Source organism: Sinocyclocheilus grahami, unplaced genomic scaffold, assembly GCF_001515645.1.
Source record: "Sinocyclocheilus grahami isolate Dianchi unplaced genomic scaffold, SAMN03320097.WGS_v1.1 scaffold109.1, whole genome shotgun sequence".
In the NCBI taxonomy this organism is placed as follows: domain Eukaryota; kingdom Metazoa; phylum Chordata; class Actinopteri; order Cypriniformes; family Cyprinidae; genus Sinocyclocheilus; species Sinocyclocheilus grahami.
This window is the reverse complement of record NW_015505288.1, coordinates 1,246,016-1,257,534: the sequence shown is the minus strand read 5'-3', so window position 1 is coordinate 1,257,534 and position 11,519 is coordinate 1,246,016. Positions and strand designations below refer to the sequence as shown.

The 11,519-nt window shown below is 41.9% G+C and overlaps 1 protein-coding gene across 1 annotated transcript in view; it reads right to left on the bottom strand.

Annotated features, from left to right (window-relative positions):
• Nucleotides 1–10,930, bottom strand: part of ssbp3a (single stranded DNA binding protein 3a) — a 63,481-nt gene extending 52,551 nt beyond the window's left edge. The window contains exons 1-4 of the mRNA XM_016277161.1: nucleotides 10,750–10,930; nucleotides 10,256–10,328; nucleotides 10,068–10,129; nucleotides 8,458–8,542 (exon numbers count right to left, since the gene is read on the bottom strand). Of these exons, the coding sequence (XP_016132647.1) occupies nucleotides 8,458–8,542; nucleotides 10,068–10,129; nucleotides 10,256–10,328; nucleotides 10,750–10,805 (276 nt within the window). The 5' untranslated portion in view covers nucleotides 10,806–10,930. The remainder of the gene's footprint in view (nucleotides 1–8,457; nucleotides 8,543–10,067; nucleotides 10,130–10,255; nucleotides 10,329–10,749) is intronic.
• Between the last annotated feature and the right edge of the window lie 589 nt (nucleotides 10,931–11,519).

The following is an 11,519-nucleotide window of genomic DNA, read 5'->3' as shown; positions in this document are numbered from 1 at the left end:
CATGAGAGGCCGCTATAGCCGCCACATAGACTTTGAGTGTGGATGGGGAACGTCCCTTATCCACCAGCTCTTGCAGAAATGACAACACCTCTGTCAAATCGGAAGTATGAGGGTTTCTCAAAGACGGAGCTCTAGCCTCCGAAATTATGTTTAAGACTTGCTCTGGGAGGCTCGAAGGTTGGGCCGAGGATGCCATATTGTCCCCTTCACTTAAGAGAGGAGATCCTGACTCAGCGGAACAGGCCAAAGGGCCGCTATCAATAGCGGAGTTAGCTCCGATAGCCACAGCTGGTTTATTCAAGGGGGGCCACCAGGAGAACCCTGTGGTCTCGTTTCCCCTCACTCGCCTGATTACCTGTGGGATCAGAGCAATCGGGGGAAAAGCACAAAGAAGGAGGTTGGGCCAATCGTGGGCCAACGCGTCCTTGGTCCTTGTTGTCTCTAAGGTGAAGAGGTCCACCTCGGCCTCGCCGAAGATCTCCCATATCCTCTGAACCGTCTGCGGATGGAGCGTCCACTCCCCTGAGGGGACCTTGCTCCTTGATAACATGTCTGCTCCTTGGTTCAATTTGCCCGGTATATGCGCTGTTCTCAGAGAGCGCGGGTTGAGCTCATGGTGCCCTTTTAGGACTGGCAGAAAGAACTGACATTTTTCCACCTTCGGCCAGTGGTTGAAAGTCGGTATGCCCTCGCACAGCACCCCCCAACCTGAGTTGGAGGCATCTGTTGTGACAACTGTCCTTCTGCAAACCATCCCTATGGCCACGCCTTGTTCCATCTAGCGGGAATTTTTTCCGGGGGCCAGGGCTGTTACACAGGCCTGACTCACCCTGATCTGCAGGCGTCCGTGACGCCACGCATGGGATAGAACCCGTGGTTTCAACCAGCGCATACAAAGCAGACCCAACTGTAGCGCTGGCGATGCCGCTGCCATGAGGCCCAGCATCCTCTGAAAGGCTTTGAGGGTGAGTGGTACACATTGGAAGCCTGACTCGCTCTGAGCTGGGTGAACCGTTTCTACGGCTCATATTGCCAGCAAATTCATCACCTCTGAGCACAGGACGTGTGCATCTTTGCTCTAAACCACGGGAACCACGCAGTTGAATTGTGGGGTATTCGAGTTCATTCGTTTTACTGTCTCCAACACCCAGTTTGGCACTACAGAGATGGGCCTGTCAGGCCTCAGCCCGTGTGACAAGGGGTTGGATTAAATTGAGAGGCTGGTCGCCGTATGGGGACCCCACACTCAGAAGAGGAAATTTGCTTTTCCCTGAAAATGCTTCGCTAGACTTAATGCTCTCATAGCAGAGCAGTCAGCCCCTGTGCACGCTGCCTCAGCATGGGCGTGGCCCAGACGCGTCCAATTTGAAGCTGCTAGTGATAATAATAATTAGTGACAGCATTCTCTTTTAATCCGCCTAAAAAAGATCAAACCGCTCATTAGAAGAGGAGTTTTGATGATCTTTATGTGTAACATAAAATGCTAAAAAAAAAGTGCTGTGCGCATTCTCTCAGTTCCGCTCGTAGCGGATGAGGGGAGGGGCAGGGCCGTCTTTATTCAAGAAGGCGAGCCGCGAGCAAAGCAGAGTGAGACATGAACTCTCATAGTAAGAGCAGTCTGTCTCAGCAGCACAGCGTCAGCATGGGCGTGACCCAGGAGAGAGGTGCGTTCAAATACAAAGCTGTCAGATATTGAATCATCGGTGACAGCGTTCTGCTCCAAACCGACCAGGAGGATTGAGCCACTCGACAATGAGGGGCGGCGATCCTCTTGTGTAAACACACTGGCAGATCAAAGAGCTGCATGGAGTGATGCAAGCAGGGGCCTTGCCGGCATTAAATCACTCAAGCCTGATCGATCATACCCGCGAGTTTGCCATTTCTGCCTCTGAGTAACTGGGAGGAGAGAAACACAAGAGCGGGGGAGGCGGGGCTCAGCGACGCACACACAAATGAGAAGCTGCCCGCGTTTCGCTCTGATCTACCTGGGAGGATTAAGCTGCTCGTATAACGAGGTGCACTGATCCTCATGTGTATCACACATTGGCAGATTAAGCACGCATGATGTGTGTAGAGGATTGCGCAAGTCTGATCGTTCAACCCGCGAACGGGGGCAGACTGCTTTCGTGGTAAAGCAGCCCGTGCCTGTGAGTGCAGCCATAGTGACACACATACAAATTTTAAGCTGTCAGCGGCAGCATCTGCCCTGATCTACTTTGTAGGATAGAGCCGCTCGATGTAAAGAGGGCCACTGATCCTTTTGTGTGAGACACGGATCGAAGCGCAGTGGAGAGAGTGAGTACGCAGGCTCTGTGTCGGCATGAGATCGCTCAGACCCGGTTGCTTAGTTCCCAGGCTTCGTCGTTTCTCTCTACGAGGCTTGATGAGAGAGGAGAAACGTGAAAGTGGGGCTGTTCAGTGAAAGGCGGTCCGTGAGTGGAAAAAAGCGAGACTCATGCTCAAGTGAGCATTCTGTCTCAGTAAGCACGTAGCTTACTGCCCTTCTGCGGTGGATCTGAGTGCAACGGATAGGGAGCACGCAGGCACAGTGCCGGCATGAGATCAGTCAGACCGATTGCTTATTGCCTGACTCCGCTGTTTCCCTCTCCGAGGCTCGCTGAGAGAGGAGAAATGGGAGAGCTGGGCTGCTTTCAGTGAAGGCGGTCCGCAAGTGGAGAAGAGCAAGACTCATGCTTGAGTGAGCATTTCGTCGCAGTAAGCGCGTAGCTCACTGCCTTTCTGCGGCGGATCTGAGTGCAACGGGGAGAGCGAGCACACGGGTACAGTGCCGGCATGCGATCACTCAGACCCGATTGCTTAGCTCCCTGACCCCGCTGTTTCTCTCTCCGAGGCTCGCTGAGAGAGGAGAAACCGGAGAGCGGGGCTGCCTCCAGTGAAGGCAGTCCATGAGTGGAGAAGAGCGAGACTCATGCTCGAGTGAGCATTTCGTCTCAGTGAGAGAGCAGTCTCTGTGTGGGGTCTGCCCAGACAGATGACGTACTCATTGCTCTTCTGCATCGTGCAAGTTTCCCTGCACGAGCCACACTCGAAGCGCGACATTTGCAACAGCGTCGCTAGAATTTGCTCTTAAAAGAAATAAGCTTTTTCAGAATCGCCGGATGGCGGCAGGGGAAACGGACCGGAACTGCTGTGTCGCTGTAGCGGTGGAGAAGCAGGTCGGCTGTGCTGAGAGGTCCCGATTCCAGCTACGAAGGCGTGTCAACGGCGAGCAGGCTTTCAGGATCAGCGATGAGCGTAGAGTCGTCACTGAAGGAGAAGCAATCTGAGAATCCTGTGGCGAATGCCCGCTTATAGAGACAGACGCCCCCGCCCACTCTGGCGGGCTTTGGCAGGCTTGGCGGGCTTTGTCGCCATAGGCTCATGCAGCTCCGCTGCCTAACTATTGGTTTGTATGTTTTTTAATACACTGCACGAACCACTGGCCGTGCAGTTTCACCTCGTGAATGAAAAAGGCTTCAGTTCAGGAGAAAATGGCTTTTTTCCCATATGCGTCTAGCAGATGCAGTACGAGTGTAATATCGAAAGGGAACTAGTTAACGCTAATGCTAAATTTGACAGAAATTTCTGACTGCTATCAGTCGCTCTCAATTTTTTTTCCTTTTTTTTGAAAGTCGTGAAAACATTATCGTGGAGTTTTTCTTTTGCTGTTTGAGCAAATGGGAATGCAAAACATTTTTTTTGTGGTACTGTCCCATTCACTGCTTTCAAAGTTAACCCAACTATGATATGACGTCCGCTGCTGAGAAACCCGGCAATGTGAAAAAGGTTTATTACACAAAAGAAAGTGTTTTTTTTTAACAGCCAGTTTTTTAGTAGTTGGTCACCAGGTTTGCAAACATCTCAGGAGGGATTTTGGTCCACTCCTCTTTACAGATCTTCTCTAAATCCTTAATGTTTCTTGGCTGTCATTTGGCAACTCGAACACGGCGAGTCGTATTAATGCCAAAGAGCAAAATTTTGGTCTTATCTGACCACAGCACTTTCTCCCAAGCCTTCTTTGAATCATTTAGATGTTTATTGGAAAACTTTAAACGGGCCTGTACATGTGCCTTCTTGAGCAGGGGGACCTTGTGGGCGCTGCAGGATTTCAGTCCTTTGCGGCGTAGTGTGTTACCAATGGTTTGCTTGGTGACTGTGGTCCCAAGATCATTAACAAGCTCCTCCCGTGTAGTTCTGGGCTGATCCCTCACCTTTCTCATGATCATCCTTACCCCATGAGGCGAGATCTTGCATGGAGCTCCAGACCGAGGCCGATTGTATTTCTTCCATTTCTGAATAATCGCACCAACAGTCTCCTTCTCCCCAAGCTTCTTGCTGATGGTCTTGTAGTCCATTCCAGCCTTGTGCAGATCTACAATCTTGTCTCTGACAAGGGAGAGGTTGGAATGGAAGATACAGATTGTGTGGACAGGTGTCTTTTATACACCTAAGCTGACATTAGGAGTAACTTCTTAAAATGGCAGGACTAATCTGTGTTCCACATGGGCACATAACCAGTCTGTGGGAGCCAGAATTCTTGCTGGTTGGTAGGGGATCAAATACTTATTTCACTCACTGAAATGCAAAATCAATCTCTAATCTTTATATAATGTGGGTTTTTTCTGGATTTTTTTGGTTGGTATTCTGTCTCTATCCATTAAAATAAACCTACCATAAAAGTGAGGAAACATACAAAATCAGCAGGGGATCAAATAAATGTTTTCCCCACTGTACATGACATGAAGAAAAAATATACATACTTGCCACAAATTAAGAATTTTATATCAAAAGGCATTAATTTGTGGTAATGTTTTGTTCATGATTTTGTTTTAAAGGGGTCATATGATGCTATTTTAAAGATCATTCTTTTGTGTATTTGGTATAACAGAATATGTTGACATGCTTTAATGTTCAAAAAACACATTATTTTTCAACTACTGTACATCATTGTAGGTCCTCTATGCCCCGCCTCTCTCAAACACGTCGTTTTCAACAAAGCCCCCTCCTTTGACAAGCGCTGTCTGCTCTGATTGGCCAGCTGACCCAGTGCATTGTGATTGGCCGAACACCACAAGCACGTGTCAGAAATGTAACGCCCCTTACCATAATCGCGAGCATCAGCTTTCAAAGTAAATATCAAGACAGTTAATAATGTCGTTAGTTTTTTACCATCAGTTACAGATCTTCTTTATGCACCAAGAGCTTGTAACACTCCAAAGAGAAAGGAAAACTTGAAATCGCATCATATGACCCCTTTAAATTATTTCAACATAATTTGCTCCCACTTAACCGTGGCCACATTGTACTAATTCGGCCATTTGTTTGTTTCAATGTTTTAAAACTTTAAATGTTGTACTTCCCTTGTTTTAGTTCAATCATGGCCATGTTGTAATAATTTGTTCCCTTTATTTTTTATTTTTATTTTTTTTTACAAATTAATAAGTCGTAGGAACCCATTCTTAATTCATTGTCCCAATATATTCTTCTTTTCCCCTGCATGTCATTTGCAGGACTATGTATAAAGTAAATGTAAAAATAGATCAAATGATCTGCACAGTTAAATATTCAATATTTATACTGATAAAAACAAACAAACAGACATATTGTACATACCCCTTGAAAAAGTGAGGGTTATGTTCAGGCCAGGGTATTAATTGAGTGTAAATATTATTATTAGCTCAGTACATAAACAATAGAAGTCAATGGAATGATCCCATTGTGACAGAAAAACAAATGTGTGTGTGGATGTGTCCGAGGAGGGCCTTAGGAAACACAAAGGACTGAGATCATAAGTGTGACCCTTGCATTGGATTCTTTCAACCTCTGATTGATCAAAGCAATCAATCCATGTTAATATCATTACAGAATACACAGGGGACTGGAGGACTTCACATTTTGAATGGCCATCAGGTGAACACTGATTACCAGATCACCGTCAAAGGTGTGAGGGAAAAAGAGCAGCGGGAAGATTTTACAGCCAGATCAATGATTTCCACCAAACTCCTTTGCATTCAGCTGTTGATCCAACCAACATTTTGATTGCTCACTCAAAAAGTCAAACAATAGAAGTCAATGGAATGATCCCATTGTGACAGAAAAACAAATGTGTGTGTGGATGTGTCCGAGGAGGGCCTTAGGAAAGATCATAAGTGTGACCCTTGCATTGGATTCTTTCAACCTCTGATTGATCAAAGCAATCAATCCATGTTAATATCATTACAGAACACACAGGGGACTGGAGGACTTCACATTTTGAATGGCCATCAGGTGAACACTGATTACCAGATCACCGTCAAAGGTGTGAGGGAAAAAGAGCAGCGGGAAGATTTGACAGCCAGATCAATGATTTCCACCAAACTCCTTTGCATTCAGCTGTTGATCCAACCAACATTTTGATTGCTCACTCAAAAAGTCTGACAAGTCTAGTGTGACAATGCAAAACAACTCCCTCCAATATATGCTACATTCTTGATATACAGCAACATATGACTAGAAACCTTCTACCAGTATTTAATTGACATCAAAGTCAAACTACTGAATTATGTACTTTACCAAGGAGAGGTTTGTGTTCTTAGCCTGGTTACTGGCAGTTTTTATTCTTATTTTGTTGCCCTGAAGGGAGTTGGGGTGTGTGTGACACACTTTCCTGCTGCGTCAGGGTTAAAAAGCTAAAAAGCAAGAGGAGACCTCACCATTATCAGATCTTGTACGCTCCCCTCCCCCATCCCACCACATCAACCACCATTTCAGGTTTTAAAGGGCCAGGTGGTCCCATGAGAACTGACTGCTTTTTAAAATGGTACAAAGATGGATAAAACCTTCCATATTATACTGCACACCCTGAAAAAATAACTATGTAAAGGTAAAGCGAACTTCAAAAGCTGAGTTACACTACTGTTTAAAAGGCTGGGTTTGATAAGATTTTAAAAATGTTTTTGAAAGAAGTCTCTTACGCTCACCAAGGCTGCATATATTTGATCATAATTACTGTAAAATCAGTAATACTGTGAAATATTATTACCATTTAAAATAATGGTTTTCTATTTTAATATATTTTAAAATTATTCCTGATGGCAAAACAGCAGCCATTATTCCAGTCTTTAGTGTCACTTGATCCTTTAGAAATCTTTCTAACATGCTGATTTTCTGCTCAAGAAACATTTATTATTATTATCAATGTTAAAGAAAGGTTGTTCTGCGTAATATTTACCATAATGTTTTTCAGGAATCTTTGATGAATAGAAAGTTAAAGAGAACAGCATCATTTGAAATAGAAATTTTCTGTACCATTATAAATGTCTTTGCTATCACTTTTGATCAATTCAATACATCCGTGCTGAATAACAGCATTAATTTCTTTCAGAAATTATGTACTGAACAAACTTTCGAATGACAGTCTATGTCTCTATAGTATTTTAAAGGGGTTCCTACTGTGAATTGTAATTCTGTTACCATTGCATTGGAGTAAAATTATGCAACTTGATAAGAGTCTGTTGTGGAAGGGACCAAAGCTCCACAACTACAAAATAAATCCTCACAGCTTACTCAACTTAATCCAGCCTAAGAACATGTACAGCATTTTAAAACTCTAGGATTTAGGGAGATTTGTGTAAGACTGGTTTCTGTTTCAAACAACAGAAGTTTTTCTGTTCATGACGTTCAAACCCAAAGCCATTGTGATCAATGCATCAAAGTAACCTCAATGATCAAGAATAGAGGGGGACACTACCTAAACAAAGAGCATTACAAATCTAATAAGATGTCATTGTGAGATGTCATTAAAAGTCTAATAAGATGACATTTCACAAATAATTACAAAGAAACTGCAAGTAACACAATTTAAATGTAAAATTTTGAAATAGAAAGATTGAAATATAATTTTCTTGTAAAACATTTTTCAAAAAACAAACATCTTTGTTGTGATTATGCATGTTGCGGTTTGTGCAACTCAAGATTTACATTGACAGATTTTAGAGCTTGTTACTTTATGGAATCACAGCAGTGAGTACTGGTAGCATGTACAGCACACACAATCACTCGATATACTGTACACTGTTATACAATACTATCAATATTCTGACATTCAAGCCATATTCACTGGACATCATGTATGCTATAGTATACCAATCCCCTAATTCCCAAGAATATGCATATGATGTGAGGGAAATGTTCATAAGCTCACACCAACTGGGCACTGCCATGCAGAAAATACAATCAAATTCAAATCAATTGTGCAAATCCGGAAAAGGATATTCAATAGCCCACCTTTTAACCTTTAATAGAATCCAGATAAACAAAGCTGACCCAGAACAAAAATAATAGATATGCCACCATCTCATAATTGTAATCAATATTCTGCTTCACACCACAGATATATTTCAGTGAGTTCATCTCATGGAGCAGACCTCTTCTATCACAATATGCTAGTAAAGGCTAAAATAAACATGCATCACTTACATAGTCATGGAAGGCCTTAGCTTCACTGGAGTGATCACATGTGTCCCTTCTCTCAGGTGCTGCACAGTACAGGTCCCAAAACACACTGTGTAATGAGAGCATTGTTTGTAATGAGAAAATATTGCAATGTCGCAATAGTTGGACTTGCTGATCATAACATTAATAAGGAAGCACATTAAAGCAACAAAGATGAAAATTTGCTGAACATTTACTCACTTTCAAGCCATTCTAGATGTAGATGCATTTGTTTCTTTATCGGAACAGATTTGGAGAAATTTAGTTTTATCACATGCTCACTATTGGTCCTCTGCAGTGAATGGGTGTCGTCAGAATGAGAGTTCAAACAGCTGATAAAAACATCAAAATAGTCCCCAAGTAATGTACAGCAAGTAATCCACAAGCTGTGTGATTGCAATAAACAAATCCATCATTAAGACATTTCAACTTTAAACCGTTGCTTCTGGCCAAAATATGAGTCCATAATCCATAATAATGCTTCCTCCAGTGAAAAAGACCATCCGCTGTTGTCCTTTCACATCACAATTCGATGACATATTTGTCTAGAAATGTATTGGACTGTTTCTTGGAAACAGTGCTGTGTACGGTACTGTGTATATTTCTCTCCTGATTCAGACGAGATGACTTTATCAGTGGAGAAAGCAATATTATGCACTTGTATGCGAGCCGGAAGCAACAGTTTGATGTTAAAAACATTTTAATAATAGATTTGTTTCCTACAAATACACAGCTTTTCACTTCACAAGATGTTAATTGATGGACTGGAGTTTGTGGATTGTGTTTGGACCTTCATTCTGACGGCACCCATTCACTGCATTTGCAAGGTGTAATGTACATTAATGTACATTAAAAAACATGGTAACACTTTACTTGAAGGGGTGTGCATAAGACTGACATGACACCTTCATAATCATGACATGACACATGTCATGAATATGAAGGAGGTTTTATGCATGTTTATGACAACTGTCATTAAGTGTCATTCACTCAGTTATGTAATTTTTAATGCAAAGATGACATTGTTTGAGATGTCTTTGTTATGAGCTATGGTTAGTGGTAAGGGTAGGGGTAGGGTTAGGTCAAATAATGTCATATTTGCATAAAAATTTACATAACTGAGCGAATGACACTTAATGACAGTTGTCATAAACATGCATAAAAAAACCTTCATAGTCATGACATGTGTCATGTCATGATTATGTAGGTGTCATGTCATGATTATGAAGGTGTCATTTCAGTCTTATGCACACCCCTTCAAGTAAACATCTACATTTTAAGTGGCCTGAGGGTAATTCAATTTTTAACTAATTTTCATTTCTGGGTGAACTACTTCCTTTAAGACTATACGGGGTATGTGTTGAAATGATCTTATTATGCTTAGGTTTTCAGAGAACTCAAATATTAACAGTCAAATCATAAAAATAGTAATTTTGAAATTAAAATGATTTTACCTTTAGATTTTTTTTTTCCAGAAATGTCACTGCCTGCTATCCATTACATTAAATTACTCGAAGATTAAATTTCATAACATATTGTAAAGATTCCAATTACTGCAAAATACTGATCAACTACTGAATGCAGATAATACACACCACCACCAAGAGTGCAGAAAGCCTGGTGGTTCACCAAGGGTTATGTTCTTCTCCCATCTTATCTAAACATAATAAAAACAGACAACAGAAGACTTTAATACACACAGTCAATGCATAACAAGATTAGACATTGTACATGATCATGCACACATGCTCTTAAGAATAAAGAAACATATGTACATACACACCTCTGATAAAAACGTCTGTGCAGATTTCTGAGCTCCCACGTGTAACAAATATTCATAGACGTACAATGCCAACCTGTCCAATCAAAACAGATGCCTTACAGTAAATAGATGCCATCCAATAAAACTCTCTGGTCTGTTTCCACATGGTCTTATTCTTGTCCTAAAAAATTAGCATTGCAGTTGCCATTCTACAACGACTGCCTGCATCTATATACTGTATTTCCATAACAACAATCGATATCACCATGAACATTTGCAAATAATAATGCGGTGACATTCTCTTATAAAGTGTGTGTGTGAGTGTGTTTGGGGGGGGGGGGGGGGGGGGGGGGGGGGGGGGGGGATTCAATGCGAATAAAAACACATTTTATCAGTTTCCACTATAACATTACTGGAATGTCTCGAACAAGATCACATGTTATAGGAGACAACTTAACATAACGCAACATCAGCTGTGCGTGTAAATAAGTGAGTAAAGAGAAAGCAGCGCTTACTTTTCCCGAGCTTGCCCGTCTGATGGCACCGCGGTCCCTTTACCTTTCGCGAACATGACTTGCGCTGAATATAAACGCGTCTGCCAGTTTGTCTGCGATGTTTCCTTATACTCCAGCTGTCAACGTGTAGCCCGCCTCTGACCCCATCCGCTTCAACCGACCCTGCCACAGCGGCATCATGAACTATGGGCGGGGATCTGTGGTATATGATTGACAGCTTTATAGACCAATGAACATGTTCGACGTGACCTCACGATCCCCCATATCTGCATAAAAGTTAAAACAATAAAGTAAGGCTCTTCGAAATCAACGGATAATTAATTTTGTCCAGTTGGGTGTTATGAGAAATTGCGGAGAACTTAATTCTTTAATAATAATAATAATAATAATAATAATAATTGACAGCTTTATAGACCAATGAACATGTTCGACGTGACCTCACGATCCCCCATATCTGCATAAAAGTTAAAACAATAAAGTAAGGCTCTTCGAAATCAACGGATAATTAATTTTGTCCAGTTGGGTGTTATGAGAAATTGCGGAGAACTTAATTCTTTAATAATAATAATAATAATAATAATAATAATAAATAATAATAATAATAATAAACACAATCTATTTCTTGTATCTTTCTTTTATAGGAGCACGGGTGGTTTATGTTTGTCAAATATATAAACATAAGCTATACATACACACGCACACACACACACACACACACACACACACACACACACACACACACACATATATATATATGTATATATATACAT